This window comes from Neolamprologus brichardi, chromosome 14 (genome assembly GCF_056152115.1).
Source record: "Neolamprologus brichardi isolate AB-2024 chromosome 14, ASM5615211v1, whole genome shotgun sequence".
In the NCBI taxonomy this organism is placed as follows: domain Eukaryota; kingdom Metazoa; phylum Chordata; class Actinopteri; order Cichliformes; family Cichlidae; genus Neolamprologus; species Neolamprologus brichardi.
The window spans coordinates 10141963-10159275 of NC_142117.1; the positions used below are offsets into that span (position 1 = coordinate 10141963).

The 17313-nt window shown below is 41.0% G+C and overlaps 1 protein-coding gene across 2 annotated transcripts in view; it reads left to right on the forward strand.

The window, feature by feature from the left end:
- numbl (NUMB like endocytic adaptor protein) overlaps positions 1-17313 on the forward strand; it is a 62290-nt gene that overhangs the window by 21503 nt on the left and 23474 nt on the right. The window contains exon 1 of one of the 2 annotated variants that reach the window (XM_006801122.3): positions 7894-8063. The exons of the other annotated variant lie outside the window; for it this stretch is intronic. Within the exon in view, the coding sequence (XP_006801185.1) occupies positions 8023-8063 (41 nt within the window). The 5' untranslated portion in view covers positions 7894-8022. Of the gene's footprint in view, positions 1-7893; positions 8064-17313 lie in introns of those variants that run through there. 2 annotated transcript variants of the gene reach the window in all.

Sequence of the window (17313 nt, forward strand, 5' to 3'; positions counted from 1 at the left end):
GCGCTACGAAGCGCTTGTTGTGATCAGCCAGGAGGGAGGTCTCCTTTCACCCACAATGTTGTCACTGTCTGTATCTCTCTCTCTCTCTCTCGTCACCCTCATCAGAACAGCCAATTTGTGTGTATGTGTGTGTGTTCATGCTGCTTCTCCACTTCCTCCTTCTTTCTATTTTTATTCTTTTCCAGAGTTTCTTTCCCAAATATCTGTCACCCTCACACTCCCTCCTTTTCCCCTCATTCTCCTCTCACTCTTCTAGCCCACAGAAGAAAAAAACCCCATACCATTGGTTGCCATGGGAATTGGTTGCCATGGAGCAGCAAGGTTTTCACGTGGTCCTTGCATGTATGTGTGTGTGTGTGTATGTCTACTGTAGCGTGACAGAGTTTGGGTGTCATGTTGATTGGGAGTAGGGAGAGAGGTAATGCCAAGCAGTTGGCCTTGAACACCTGACCCATGTGCAAATGTTCACACACACACACACACACACATTAGACAACAGAAAGTTATTGATCATGTATCCGAGCGCCAGGCCTGATCAGTTAACACCCACCAGCCGTGTGTATGTGCATCCAAAGCCACTTGAAGGGCGCGCTCACACACTCCTCCATCGTGTTACATTTGGTCAATGAGGCTTTGTCTGTAACTACAGGCTTCGCGTTGGTCTGTAGAGAAAGATAAGTCAGGGATAATGGAGACATATGATGATGGAGAGTCACTGAGGAGAGAAAAGATAGATGGATGGAGTGGGAGAAGAAAGAGAAAGCAGTACTGACCGGAGGTAAAAATCGATTTAAGCAGCCTGTCAGGATAAGGCACTGGATTTGGCTGTCAAGTGTCGATATTGGATGACCTGTCCATCCGTGCACAATATTACAGATTTTGATGTGTTGGAAAAAAGAGGTCTTGGTGGATTCTTTGATGGAGCTGAAATCGAAATATATTAGGCATTCTTATCACGCTTCAATATGATCGCTTGTGTTAGCTTAAGCTGAAGTCACTGAGGTGGTGAAATGACATATTGATGAGGTGAAGTGGTTCAAATTGACAGATGTAGCATTAAGAGTGGACCCACTTAAGCATCACCCATCTGTTTCTTTACAGAACACCGCTGATGAAGCTGTTCGACACTGGATGCATAGTAGAAGTTAGCAATATGCTATATGAAATCATGAAGTTGGTTTCACCAACCTGCAAGTTGACCTCCTCAATTTAGTGCTCTCACCAAAATTTAAATAGAATTACTATTAGATTTATTGCACAGCCCTACCATGGGGACTTTATTGTGGTCCTGTAGTGCACTATTTTGTTGGGAAAGTGCTACTGCCATTGGAGGACATGCTTGGTCTGCAGCAGCGTTTAGGTGGGTGGTGCCAAGACCCAAGGTTTTTTTAACAGAAGGTGGTATTGTACTGAGATGAGCAGTGTTATCCTTTTTATCAGTCGCTGCTTTAATCTTGTGGCTGATCAGAGTATACAGATACTTCTACTCATGATTGTCGGGGAGGTGAATCTTTGTGAGGTGAAGATATAGGAGTGTTGGATAGAAAAGTTGATGCACGCCCTCCCCAAAGAGGCCAAAATCAATCATCATGTGCTGGGTTCACAACTTTTTGTTATTTGACTGCTGAATTACAGTCTTTATATGTTTTGTAGACACATGCCTTCACACTAATGCAAACACTTCAGGGTGCATGCCTAAAGCATGTGGTATGCTAAAAGGAAATTACGTCATAGAAAGTGGCTGGATTTCAATGTCTTCCACTTGGCTTAGAGCAGTGGTTCTCAAATGTTTTCTGGTATGCTTCACTTAAGCTGAAAGAAGTTCACCATCAACACCCAACATTTCATCACTGCAGCTGTGTTTACAGACAAGTCAACGTCTTCCATGCAAACTATAGATGACTCTGCTAGTCACGAAATAAATCCCAAGGACGTTTTTTGGTGCAGGACCTTCTTTACGACCGATTTCACCCAAGCAAAAACCAGTTACCTCCAGCAGTCAGTTGGCCCAGCAAAACACATTTTTCCCCTAACGACTGGAGGTTGCCAGGGGGTCGCTGACTGGTCTCTATGCTTGTGTCACTGCGGCCTTAATCTTCACCCCATTGGCTGTGTCTCTGTTTCCTTAATGGGGCCAGCCCCAAAGTTTGAGATCCACTTGCTTACACTCCATAAAGATTGTTTATTAATTGTATGATATTGATCTCTTGTCTATCTGTCTTATTATCCATGTTACGTTTAATAGTATTGAAGGAGTGTGTGGGAAAAATGGCTTCCTCTGTGCAGCAGAGCCAGAATCCTGACATTGTGAGTTCAGACTGACCCAATTTGATGTCAGTGCAGTGACTCATACTAAAACATAAAACAGCTTTAAGAAAAATGAATGACTTGCCCACTAATCACACTTGATTTGTTTGAGTCACATTTCAGATACCAGTAAGGGTTCACAGTTACTGTGCGCCGGCCTGTGCTTAAGATCCCTGCAACACTGGAAGAGTGCTTATTTGAACAAAGAGTTAGATAATTGACTATTTGTAACCTGACCGATTGTTAGTTGTGGTTATGTCTGTGTGACAGAAGGAGCCTAAATTACATTCAGTCAGTGTTGGTTAAAATAACAGACTATTATGGAACCACTAAGGCATGACGGTTATAAAACCACACAGTCTTAAATTCAACATCTTTGCAGACACACACACAGCATTACACACACACACACACACACACACACACACACACACGATCATGTTTCTGGTGGAACAACTTGATTGTAACATGTGCCAGAGGGCTTACTTATTGTGATGAGGAAGTGTGTGTGTGTGTTACCCACCTGGCTGGTGAGCTCATCTTGTTTCATAACTACACAGCAGTTATAATAAGCTTATGCTAGTTAGGTCTGCCCCGTAGACAGATATACAATCTGAGACAGATGAAGAAGCATACAGTGCGATACAGTAGAGCACTAGAGTTAGAATATTATAGATATATTATGTAGCACACCTTTCTCACTCTTTTGTCTTCTGTGGCTTTGTCTTCATCGCCACATATTTTTAGATCCTTTTCTTTTCTCACCCTCCTCTTCTCTCCAGCTCTGCAGCTTTCTCCTGAAGGAATGAAAGAGAAATGAGAGGAGGACGGCGAGTTAATAGTGATCAAGACAATAGAATAAAAAATGTCGGGAAGAGATCAAAATTAAACAGCGAGAGAGATCTTAACCTTACCGCCGATGTTCATAGTAAGCCTGCATTGCATCACCTTTAACAGGTGTAGTCGCGTCCGTTTTTTTTTTTTTCTGTCATCAAATATTTGCTGGAGCAGAATTTAATATGACAGTGTAGATAAACAAAATGATTGCCTGTGGCATTTTGTTTCTTTTTCTAAATGTCACAGTTTTTGCTGTGCACCTTTTTTAACAAGGCAAGCAGCTTATCTTGCAACAACAACGTGTTGAATTTGCACGCCTTTATAATATGATGTGAAATTCAAATATTGGCCTTTTTCAGGTTAAGCCATATTAGTGGTAACAGTTTTTGGAAGAAGTGTTAGAAATTTCAAGGCTACTTGAAACCTTTTGTTGTCTTTGTTTTTTCCCAGGTCTGTAATCAATCCTTATATAAATGTGAGGGTTTTTGTTTTTTATTAGCACAAAATGTGACATCATAAGACAGTGGGTAAAGCGGTAACAGTTGTATGTGTTGCATGCTGCTTGTGTTGAATGAGATTAGTGGATTAGATGTGATTGTTTATGGAGCTTTGCTGATCTTTGCTTCAGCTGCATAGCATATTTACACATTTGTTTGTGGTCTTGTCTAATGAAAGAACAGTAAGACAAGTTTACCCATGGGAGCACTTAAGGAAGAGTCACAGTGTTGTTAGGCCTGTCACCGTTTCACTGTAATTGTTTTCAGCTCAAAGTGGATTTATTATTTGTGGATATTTTATGTGATGGATGCTGCCAAAGCATTAGCACACAAAAACAGGGATGTGAATGTACATCATGTTATGTATATTCTAAAAGTGGGTGACAAATTCAAGGAAAGCCTGAACGTGTTAGCTGTCGACTACAGTGTGATTTTTGTCCCGTCTTCCTCTGTTCATCCCCAACTGATTGTGTCTGATGGCTGTGCCTCCCTGAGCCTGGCTCTGCTCGAGGTTTCTTCCTGTTAAAAGGGAGTTTTTCCTTTCCCCAGTCACCAAGTGTTGCTCAAAATGTTTGCTCGTTTGATCGTTGGGGATTCTCTTTAATATTGTAGCATCTTTAGCTTAAAATATAAAGCGCCTTGAGGCGACTGAGTTGTGAGTTGGTGCTGTATAAATAATGTTAAATAAAATTGAACTGAATTGTCTGTTGTCGTGATGGAAGTGGTCTCCTGTAGGATGACGGTGCCTCCATCTGTAGAGCTCAAGGGGGTCAATGAATGGTTTGAGCTATGGCATAGAAACTGTTTTAGCGGTGTGTGAGCTGCAAAGGTTTTGAAAACAAGGCAAAGGCTTTGCCCACAGCTAAAATGACTGGATGGTGTTGGTCTTTCAGATGAATAAAGAAATACGGAAATAAAAGTCCGTGTGAAGGAACCTAATGTAAGATACAGCATGAAAGGTGACGGTGTTGGTTGTTCCAAGCTGGGAGCCATAAATGCCCAGAGTGCTGTATAAAAAAAAGACACGTGTAACACCAGAGCACAAACGGAGCGTTTTGATCCTTCTGTCTCATCTATCGCTGATCTCTGGCTCTGGGTGTTGGAGGGTAAACAGCTTAGAGGATGATCTGGCATCATGGAAGCCTGGGAATGTGTGAAAAGAGAGACAAGAGAGAGACTAGCCTCAGGCTACTACAGCCTAAAATAAAGACTTAAAAGTCTGGCTCCAGTTGCAAGTCACACCTTGACTTATATTAGAAGGCATCTCAAATCCTTGTGATCAGATTCAGCTTCCTGACAGATAATTGATTTTATCCACTTGGAAACAGCGCTAAACCTCTGATACAGCTGGTTGTTGTCTTGTAGCCTCAAAATTTCTGGGTGTAGGCTAGAAGACATTAATCTTACCCAGGTGGCTAAGAAGAAGCAAATCATCTGTGACTGACAAGACCGTCATAGTCCACGGTGTACATTCATACTACACAGTCCAACAGTCCTGTTTGACTCAATGACCCCACCCCTCACCGCCCAACATATTAAATTTATTATTTATTTATTGTCTAATCCCCAAACTTCTGTCAGTCCTCTTACAGTAGCTGTACCTCTCTATCTATGCACTGCTGCCTTTGTTTCCCACAGACCCAACAGTCATCTTCATTTAGTGTGTGACATTCAGCCTAACTCTGTAAGTCACCCAGCCCTTGCTCTTCTGTATCCCCAGTTTTAGTAGCTATGCAAAATGAAAACAGCCCTGCTGCAAAGCACTGCGTTGTAAGGCGTGTGTTGGTTAAAAAAAAACGTGATTAACAAATAATATCCCCGGCATTTGGTTTGAGATAATGATTCACAAGTTTGAGAGCTTATCAGCAGCCAAAAGTCTGCACAGCATTATAGAATTATGATCGGGGATTTACTGATTTGGAAAGTTATTTCAGCATCAGTAATGTGATCCTTCATAGAAACCATTGTGTGGCAAACAGCTGAAATGTGGTGTTCAATATATAGTCTAACTGCCACAGATATTGGCTGGCTCGCTGATGTTGCAAACATCTTTTTTTCAGTACACTGAACAAACAAACCTTTTCGTCATTGCAACCGTAACCTGGTCCAACCTCTAACATCTGCCCTTCATTAAAGAGGAGCTCCACCAGTTTCACGCATGGGAGTCTGTTTACCTTTGGGGACGTCATATGTGAAAAAATATTGTATAAAGTCATGAGTGACTCGGGATGGAGAAGAAATTGGATTAACTTTGATAACGTTGCTTAAGTCATCAAAAAAACTTTGGGTTAGAAAGAAATTGATACCAGACCTCTGTGGAAAACTCTTCATCTTTGATATAGACCAGAAGTTCTAGCAGCACCAGACTCACTAAGAAAACTGTAAGTGGTTGAGTTTCTTTGAAATAGCTGAAAGTAGAAGAAGAATGTACAGAATATTTACTATATATTAAAGATCGACATTGCTGTTGTGTTGTCACTCATACGTTTGTAGAGTACTATTTTGTGGCCAGCTGGAAGCATTTTGACCTTCACCCTTAAGCATACTCTGCTTCATTATAATCTCTTTTTACTCTAAATAGAAACATACTTTACGTATTTTACTGCAAACATTATGTTGTCTTGAAGAAAACTTTAAACTTGTGATTAAGACTACAACCTCATTAGGAAGATGTTTACTAAAGGAAAAAAAGTATGGTAATTTTCCCATAGATTGTTTATAACCGTTTTATTGCATCAATAAAGCAGGACTTAACCCCTTCTGGCCCCAGGAAAGTATGCCGGTGTGTATTTCCTTTAAATACAGCATATGGCGTGATCCTTCATCTTGAAACTAACAACATAATAAAGCATTTGCAAGTTGACAAAGCACCTATTTTGTGCTTTAGCTTTGAACACTTTGGGCCAAATGTGGCAAACATAGGATGAGTGCAAAAAAAAAATAAATATATATATATATATATATACAGCTCATGTGTGTTGTTAATTTTACTGGTGTTGTTTTCTTAACTCGTGTGCAGTCAGTTCATTTCAATATGCAAACAAATATTTGCTATGAAATTGCCCACTAATGTTAGTAAGTGAGTTTTTGCAAGCTTCATATATTGTGGCTTGAGATAGGACTCCTCCGAGTCTTTTTTTAAAATGTTGTTTTAAACACTAAAACCAATACATTAGTAAACCTTTCTTCTCTTGCATCACCGTGAAAATGTGTACATTTTTATCCTGATTAACTAAACGTTCTAAGTCCAATGTAAGTGTGCATATAATAAGCTTCGATTATGGTACTCTTTAAGAGTCACTCTGTGTAACTGACTGCTCTAAATTTGATGCACAGTTCTATATAAAGGTGACCTTAACAGCATATACTCTGGCTTCACGTGACCTACAAACCTCCCAAAAATGCCAAATCTTGTGTCAGAACTGTAACAGTGCTTCTAAAATGAATTGCAGTATGGACCAGTTCTCACTGAAACACACCGTCTTAACATTCAAAACAGAAACACATCAGTGTTTCCTGATCCACGTTTCTCTGGCTTTGCCAGTAAACGTGTGCTGGGGAGTGGCTTGTGCGTTTCATCACTTTGCAAAGGGAGTTGAGGCTATCCCTAATCATCTGATGGGTACCCTGCCTGTTGTACAGCTGTGGCCTATACCCTTCAGCATCCAGTGCTGGAAAAACACGTGTCCAATAAAGACCTCTGTGGAAGCATACTATCAGGCTGGGTTCCAGTGCGCACACCCTCTCCTGATCCAGCTCCAGTGTCTTGTCCCCAGGCTCCAGCCCCAGTTCTCGCCCTCTCCCCCAGTGCACTCTTGACCAGTGCGCCCAGAGCAGATGGAGAGCAAAGAAAACTGTGTCACCACCCGCCATGTCTCGCTTAATCACCCCTCCCTTTTCCTTTTTCTCATTCCTCTCCCTCTCTTTCCATCCTCCCACTCTCTTCTTTCCTCACTCTCAGGATTTGGAGCATCAAACATTGATTTGTCTTTATTTTTAGAGCAGCTGTGAGCATACGTGTGTGCGTGCTGTATTTGTTTGTCCGCGTCTGTATGCCAGACGCTCATCCGCACCGTAGGTCGTGGGTAGTTTGATTGGTGTTTGGGTGCACGGCGGCACACGAGTGTGAGAATGTGTTGCCGCTTTTTTTCTCCAAGTTAATCCCTTAAGAAGAGGTGTGGTTCTCTGTCTCTCTCTCTCTCTCTCACTCCCCTCACTGCGCACTCGCCTCCACTCTGTCCCTCACTCTGAGCGCAATATCATCACATGCTCTCTAGCTCCTCTCGTCCTCTCATGTTTTCCTTGTTGCTGCCAGTCTGAGGGACGTCTTTCTCTCAGCTTGCCATCCCTCTGCATCTTCTCTCACTTGCTGTTGTTTGAAATGAGTTCCTGGGGCGAGATGGGGGAGGCCATTGAACTCAGGTGAGTCAGATACAGTGTAGGGGATGTGGTCCAACCTCGGGAAGGAACTGATTGATGGTATTCAGCGTACATGTGCGTTTTTGCTTTGCAGGGTATCTGTGAATACGTTTTACATTATTTTTCCTGCATATGTGTGTAATCGTGTATCTGGGTACATTCTGGATTCTAACTGGGTCAGCTGTTACTGTAGCAATCAGCACCTTGGACTGTTTTTCCTCAGCCTCACCTTATTTTCTGTTCATCAGCTTGACCCTGACCTAGCTCTGTAGAGGTCAGCAAAGGATCTGTGTGTTTTTTCACAGCAGAGACAACTGTGTTTGCTGTTGTTGTTGGGTTTTTTGGCTATGGTTGTGTTTTCCGTCACTGCCAAACCGATAATAGGTCTAGTCTACCATGCATCCACAGGGCTCATAGCGGCTAATAGCCTTAGCAGATGCATTAGCCCCCATGCCCATATGGAAGAGATTAAACCTGCTAAATTGATAGAAACGCCCAACATTTTATTTTTATTTGCACAGCGTTAGTGCCGGCACATAATTTCTGTGCACATATAGATCTGAGCATGCTCAGAAGTTCATGCATGGACACCTGCCATATACCCTTTGCCCAGAGCAAGATTTGTGTTAAATTCCCTCCCAAATTCAGCGCCTCTTCTCAGTTTCTCACTCCCATTCTCTCCCTGTCCTCATGATTAGATAATTGTGAGGCCAGCTCTCATGAGTGTTGAGAACAAGGCATAAGAGTGAGAATGCCGCAAGTGACTGAGACCTGTGTGATGAGTGAAATGAGGACAAATTGAGGTGAGACACTCAACGTGAGGGTGATAACAAGAGGATGGGTGTGAAAGTGAAACTCAGGAGTGCTAACAAAGAAAAGAGCAGGGAGTGGATGTGAGGAAGAAGCTGGGGCAAAGCAGAATCATTCTGGAGAAAATGTACATTATCTCCCTTTTTCTTTGGAAGAAGCAGGAGAGGAGAAAATATAGAGAGGATGACAGGGTTAAAAAGAAAGAAAGAAATAACAGACGTGAATGTGAATGCTTCACAGATGCCGCAGTGTTTATTAGACACAGGTTAAAACTCAAAGACTATAAGGTTAATTCTGCTTTGTTTGACTGCGAGAGTTCAGAGTGTGTGAATGCAGCCAGAGCCACGCCAGGTCATTTGGTATCGTTCACTGACACAGGAGTCTGACGTATATTCTGCACAATTCAAGCACAAGGGTGGAGCTGGTAAGACCCTGAGACATTACTGCAGCAGTTCTTGCAAAAGTTATTTGGCTCGCTAGTATTTGACTGATTTCCAGTTGTGCGAAATCTTTTGGTTCACAAAATCTGTCACTGCACTGTGAACACTAAACATTAACTTGTGTCGTATGTGAATTTAAGACGGTAGGAAAACTTGTGGACTTTGGGTTTAACATCTTGCGTGCAATTTGCCGAAGCCCCTGGGAGCAACTAAACTAATACTTACTCTTCCTTAGTGGGAAGACAATAAACAGTCCTTTGGGTGTGTGGTTTTAGCTGCAGCACCTGAAAAGAATGTGCCATTCCTAGCTAGCGAGCTAGCATCGGCAACATGACTGATCCCTGGTACTTGCAGAGCACTTCATGTGCTGGGAAAACACTTATGGACTCAAAATATCGAGTGTAAGTAGTGTAGAAGCATGCTATTTAAAACACAGCAAAGACTTTCATCGAGTTGCAGATTTATATGCAATATGTCTCCTGCCTGCAGTATCTGCTGGTTATTCTACGATTTCCTTGGTTTGTAAATTTATTCGCTGACCCTAGAGATGAAAGTGGGCCGCGCACTTTGCTGTCACATCACAAGTGTAGTACAACCGATAAGCTGACCTGTGGGTCTGGCCTGAACTGATAGCAGGGAATACAAAGTGGAAACACAGCATGACAATATGATACTGGAGCATATTGACTAGACTGCTCCACTTCACGCCTGGGTGCGCTGAGTTTAGATTAGCATACACACACACACACACACACACACATACTTTTTCTGTTACTGTTACAGACACACCCCAGGCACACAATCGTGACCACGCTTTTGGTACAGATGGAGACGCACAAAGATGCACTCATATAAGGTCATATAGAAGCACGCAGACAGGAACAAATACACATAGCCTGGTTTCTTTGGCTGCTGTTCCAAGGGCAGAAGGGGATTTGGATATTGTTATGTTAATCTGCCTCTCTTTTGTGCCTTGGAACCCATTCAGACATACACACACATACACACACACATACACACACACAGGTATGACAAGATTCAAGTATACACAGAAGGGTACTGGTACAAAAAAAGGGGAGAGGAGGCAAGTCGCCTTGTACAAACACACACGCCAGCACTGATATAGATAGTCCTCTCTCCAGGCTTAACTTGGGTGGGTGGGAATTGAAACAGAAACAGGAGGGGCAGGGACACAGCTTTGTGATTAGCCTGGAGGAAGAGGATAATAGGTGTGGGAGCTGCGTGTGCGTCTCCTGGTGATGAGGAGGTGTATGTGTATGTGCGTGCCTGAACGTACACGCACGTGCTTCTGTACGGCTTCGCACTCCCTCTGCAAAGGTAACAGAATGTAATTTAAAGTTCCCCAGTTCAACCCTATTTGCAGAAAGCAGTGGGAAGCAGATCATTTTAATTTCAGGATGTTTTTTTTTTCTGACCTCCTCACCCACGACATCGATTGTTCCCCCACTTTTGTTCGTGCAATGAAATTTGTTTTTCTTTCAGGGGAAGATTACATTTTCTTCCACTGACTTTATCTGATCTCAGACTTATTAGATTTTTAGCTTGAATAGGCGAACTGGGAACAGAAGAAAAATGGCATGTACATTTGAAAACTGTGTTTTCAAAATCAGAATCAGAATACTTTATTAATCCCCAAGGAAATTATGCATTTTTGTGTTTGCTTGTGGTTATGAGTAGTAGTAATATGTAAACTGGGGGTAAGGAACTTCCCTTAAGAGTAGTGCATATTTAAATTGTTAGCATAACACAAAATAGTATATGTTACCATTATTTTGGCAGTGCTGTTACATATCATGCATCATAAAATCTTTGTAACACATTTGTTTAAAGGGTTTCAATAATGTCCAATTACTAAATCTATTTAACAAATGTAAATATATATATATATATATATATATATATATATATATATATATATATATATATATATATATATTTATTTATTTATTAATTTTTTTAAAAAAGGCGTGCAAGTGTAAAATAGCGTTAGCATAGAATTCAAGCTAACTAGCTAAATTTAGCTAATGCTACTTGGTGTAACACCTATTAGCTGTTGTACTTTTTACTTTCTTAGAACTCATTAGTGGTATGATAACCACTAATTAAAACACCACAATACTTATAAAATGGGGATAGTGAAATGTGTTTTACCTTGTCAGAGAAAACTCTGGAATGCTGCTTCCTGCTTCTATTCCTTTTCGTAGTTCTCACAGAAATTTCACTCGAAGTAGGGGTGGGCGATATATCGAATATACTCGATGCCTCCCGAGTTTTTCCATGTTGTTAAAATGGCTTTATCATAACCATCAGGTATTAATCGTCAGGGAAATATTAAGCTGTTAAGCATGCAATTCACTGTGAGATTTTTTTTTCTCCCACACCATGTGAATGCATCATTAATAGCCCCCTCCCAACTGGAATTTTTTCTGTTTGGACCACTGCGGTGAGCATGCGTATTTATATACTACAAATGGGAAAACAGGCAAGAGTTGGAAGTTTCAGACAAGTGTAGATGTCGAACAAAATGTGGAAGCAAAACATGCCATAAAACTGTTGCCACAAAAGGTAGCAGGACCGCAAAAATATTCCTCTGCAAAATTAAGACTTATTTAAACTCAAAACAGCACTTTTAAAATTTCAGTTGTTTTAGTTTTTGTCATGAATTATAGCTCATATTTTTTGTTGCTATGATCTTTTGCTTGTTACAGGTCTAATGTTGACTACAGAGAGAGATTTATTGTGACAGTACTGGTGAAAAATGGTTAAAATAAAACATTGCAATTCATTCAGAAAACATTGAATGGTTGATTTGAATGAGTATGCCAGTGCCATTTTAGACACTATATGGTTGTCATATATGGGATGTCATTTTTGATGGTAGTACTGATTAGCATCTTTAGGTCACTGTCTGAAGGACAGCTCACCCGTCAGGCGTTAGTCTGTCTGTCTGCAATTCATAAGAATTGCTACTCCTCCTAGAGTATTGGTCAGATTTTAGTGAGACTTGCAGACCATGATCACCTAATGGATCTTCATCGAAACTGTGCTCAGTGACAACGTTCACATTCTTATTTTATGGGCAATAACCTGTGAATTGAGCTACACTGATATCAGATTTATAAAAGCAACAAATGGTCATATTTTTTCACATTCCTTATAGCAACATTATATTATACATTAAAAAAAACTTTCTGCCCAAAATGCAGATTTTATTAATTGAATTCCATGTAGATTTTTGATTCCTTTGGCCAGATTCTACGTATCAAACGTAGAATCTGGCCAAAGGAAATTTACTTTATCGATATACATTCAGTTTATAACGAGCACATCTTCCTTAAAGATCAAGGATTTAAATAAATTAAGCTTTGCTTTTAAATATTTCAGTTTCATTTTACTTTTATTTTTTAACATTTTTTTGAGAGTAAAAAATTATTCCTTGAGTGTACCTACATACCACTTTGCTGTCTGTGACCTGGTAACATAGGAAGGTTGCTAAAGTCTTTTGAAAGAAACACTAGCATGTGGACCATCGTATTTGGAGGAGAAAACAATGGTTAGAGGTCATATACCTGGCCACAGATTTGACTGTAAACATCCATTATAGCTAGCTATACTTGGTTTGACTTTGATCGATTGCAGCTGTGGCACCTGTGTGCAGGTAGACTGTGTATGATCGATGTAGCTAATGTGATGTCACACATTGGTTTGAGGACTACTGTTTTGAAGCCTTCAATAACACACTTTTTTTCCTGTCTGTATCTTTCTTAATGAAACTTTGATAACCTGCTTTATCATCAGTTTTACTCTAAATAGGATCATAATTCACTGAAGTGGAAGCCGTGTTGTATCAAAGAAAACTAGCACAAGTTGACATGATGAAGTTCATCAGGTCATCTGTCAAAGGAGAAGTAGCGTAATTTGCTCTTTGTTACAGTCTCAGTGGCAGCCGGTGAAGTCGTCCCTGCTCATAATTAGGCTACATCCACACTAATGCGTTTTCTCTCCGTTTTGGCCTCCCGTCCACACGGAGACGGTGTTTTCCCCTGAAGGAAAACGCAGCGTTTTCAAAATGCTCTCGAAAACGCATACTCACTGCTTTTGCGTCGCAGTGTGGACAGCGAAAACGGAGACTTTCAAAAACGATGACGCATGTTAGTCATACGATGCAGTCATGTGACCAATTAAAAATAGCAGAGGGCATTATACAGCAGTTGTTTAGTTTGCGTTCATTTTGACAGCCCTATTAAAGATTAATATCAGTCTGTACATGCTTCAGATAGCTTTTCTTCAAATTCTTTAATTCTCACTCGCTTTTGCGACTTTGTGCTTTTGTGTTACTCGCAGCAGCAACTCCACCTCATTGTTAGACCATTTAAAAAACTCGGTGCTTTTCCCCGACATTTTTCCGCGACGTTTCAAAGAGCTGGAAAGTAAACAAACGACAGACAGAAATGAGGCAGGTCGAATCTTCTTGTGTTTCACGCATGCGCAGTACTGGAACGTAAGCGTTTTCGACCGTTTCAATGTGGACGCACAACTCTGTGAAAACGACTGAAAACGCTAGTGTGGACGCGGAGCGTTTTTTTTAGACAAAAACGCCGTTTTTGTCTAAAGACACACTGGGCTAGTGTGGACATAGCCTTAGAAGGAAAGCAGGTTGGGAAAACAGTTTGGAAGGCATTACTTTTCACAACTGGCGCTTATGTGTTCGCATTGTTTTTCTGTGCAGTGAAACCCCAGCGTCGACCTGACGTGTAGTTACATTTCTCGGGAGGTGCACGTCAGGTTGCGGTGTAGGGTTAAAATCGGGTTCTGTTTAGCAGAAGTATAGTTCATGTGTAACTTTCTGGCATATTGCCTCAATGTGAGAAATTAGTTTCAGTAAATCAGTTTAGATGAAAGAAAAATGAGAGAACTGATCCTGGATCAGCTGGTTGAGTCACCTCCAACTACTACAAGTGCTTACCATCCCGATGAGAACCTGTTTCTCATGCTCTAATCACCCTTTGCTGCAATAATGCCCTAAATTGTCACTTTGCTTTGAGTCACAGAGGGCCATTCAATCGCATTAACCAGGATGAACATTCACTGTCTCGCTTTCACACGCACACTTGTGCACACTCTGCACATAATTATATTGGGACAGCTTTCAGTAAGGTCTCAAACTGCCCAGAACCCCCCTAAAAGATCATGTTGCATTAGAGGGTCAGAGGAAGGACAGGGTGTGTTTGTACGTCTACCAGTCGGAGTCAATCCAATTGGTGTCTGGTAAGCGTATCGACTTTATAACACACCACGCAAGCACACACTCACTCACACACTCTCACTCTTGGCCGAGATGATAGGTGGGGCGGAGCTAATCGCTGTAGCGATAACTGTTAGTTGTCGCCTAAAAATATGACCGATCTGTTATAGAAGGGGATACAGTAACCAGTATTGGATGTTTAGAGCTGATCCAGCTTTTTTAAGCGATTTAAGAATTGTATCTAAAATGATATACTGCAGGCCTTCTGATACAGCCACACATTTCTATCACATTTGCAATTTTCTTGTTGAGTCAAATCCACTGAGAAAAGACTTGACCATGTGATTTCCTTTCACAAAAAATAAAAAAATTAAAATAAATCCAGTTATTCAGAGTTTATATGCTGGTGGGTATTGGATTATTTGCTGACAATGAAGTTAGACAGAGGTAGGATCTCTTCCCAGGCACAGTTTTCTCTTTCTTTGTTAGATTTTGTAAAATAATTAACCCTGCTCACAGTGCAGGTACACACTGAGGGGAATCTAAAGGCATGGGAATTGACTTCATAAATAATGCATTTTGAAGAGGAGAAAATCATTCAAGGACATGCCTTTACACTATATTACATGGTGTTATGAGCAGTATTAAGCAGGAGTACAGTGTGAGAAGCAGTGCATTAAAGAAAACTACTATGGATTGCGGATTGGCCCTGAATCTCAATGACTGAGAGATCTATGAACCCACTTTCTTTTTAAGACTTGGGCCTGGTTTATGGAGCAAACTGAGGCGCGTGTGTGTGTGTGTGTGTGTGTGTGTGTGTGTGTGCGTGCGTGTGTGTGTGCGTGCGTGCGTGCGTGCGTGCGTGCGTGTGTGTGTGTGTAGAGGAGAGAAACAGTGAGAGGGAGATAGAGATGGAGACAATAGCCACAGTGGGTGCCAGGCTGATGGTTTAACACATGGCTCTGCTTCAGCTGCCACTGTACATCAGCCTGTACAAATTCCTAATCTCGACAGAAGGGAGCAGTTTTGATGCATTTAAACCTCCACGCTTACAGGAAAGCTGCCTCCACAGTGTATACAGCACTCCACTGATCTGTATCTGCTCTTCCCAGAGAGGCTCTGCTTTAGATTTGTTCGCAGTAACTACTACACCTTAGGGTATAAATGTTTCATATAGCTTCAGACGAGGGAGCGCAAACTCGGTTTGTACATTTTAAGTTTTTACAAGTGTTTGAGCTCTGATTCTTTCTTTTTCTGACAAGCGTTGGTGTTCTTTTTTCTCAGTTTTTGAAATGCAAAGACTTTTGGGGATGTGAAAGTTTACGTTTAAATATTTAATTTAGCAGTGTTATGATTAAAACCTAATATTTGGCCATTTTAAAATCCGATAATCTGATATGTATCGTCCGATTATTATTTTTTCAGACACATTCAAAAACAGATTTCCCTATTTATTCAATGGCAGTCTGCGTAACTCTGCTTGGATCGGTTAGTTCTTGTGTGTGGGGTTTTTTTTGTGGGTTTTTTTTAGTGTTCCTAGTTGCTGGGTGGCCTGGTGTACAAACTATGCATCGTAAACACTCTTTACTTTTTAAATTTCCCCTTATTGTTATAAATGGTGACACAAATAGATCAGCAAATAGCTAATAGCAGCTGGAAATACTGGCCAGGCTTTAGTTGTTGTAGTTTGTTGTCGAGGTGGGATCCACCGTTGGTTAAGAGGTCGCTAATGGGTCACCATGTCCAAGATTTCTGTAGTAACTAATTGCATTCAGGTATCAAGAATAGAGAGTTTTTTAAATGTTTAAATGAACCAATATTGTTATAGGCCTGTGGTGCAAAGAATACAGGAATTTTCCCAGATAGCTAATATCTTGTTGTAGTTCACAGTAAGAATGAAATATTGGATATAAGAGTAAGTTCAAGTACTTTACTGAACATTCTCTGGTATTTTTGTACATGTGAATGTGCAGGAATTCAAAGTATTACAAAGCAGTGAACTATTGGAGATTGTTTGCTCCATCTGACACAAATCCTGCAGGGAGGGAGTTGTTTCCAGGAAGTAACAAAGGCTTAGAGACGCACAAAACACACTCTCTGTATCTGTATCCTTCTCCCTCATAAACATACATAGTCCTGCTTAGATTAATAAAACACTGCACTGCATCCTGTCCTGGGACAAACTTCAGTCTAAATACAAGTGCCCTGGTTTATGTCCGCTGCATCACGCTCCTTTATACTTTAATCACACGCACACACACACACACACACACACACACACACACACACACACACACACACACACACACACACACCACCTGTCACTTTCAGGAAGTATGAGACAAACAGAGACATACTTGGGGATAATAGTAATGCTAGTATGTGTCAGTGTCTCTATGTGGGTCACTCAGTGTCAGTGTGTGAAGTCTGCAGGGACCACAAACTGGGTCAGTTTTTACTGCGTGTGTGCGCGTCGTGTCAGCATAATGTGCCTGCATCCGATGTGTTTGCTGATTTATGCAAACATTACCTATTAGGGTAATGTTTTCATTGTTTTGGTTTGGAGCAGAAAAGCTGGCTGCCGACCCAACACCACCATATTACAATTTCTTAGCAGAGAAATTCCTCTTCAAAGGTAAATACGTAGGACTTCAGCTGTGGGATAGTATCTGCACTTATTACACTTTATACTCTTTAACACTGAAGGGAATCGTGAAGGCAGGAAAATATTCTAAGC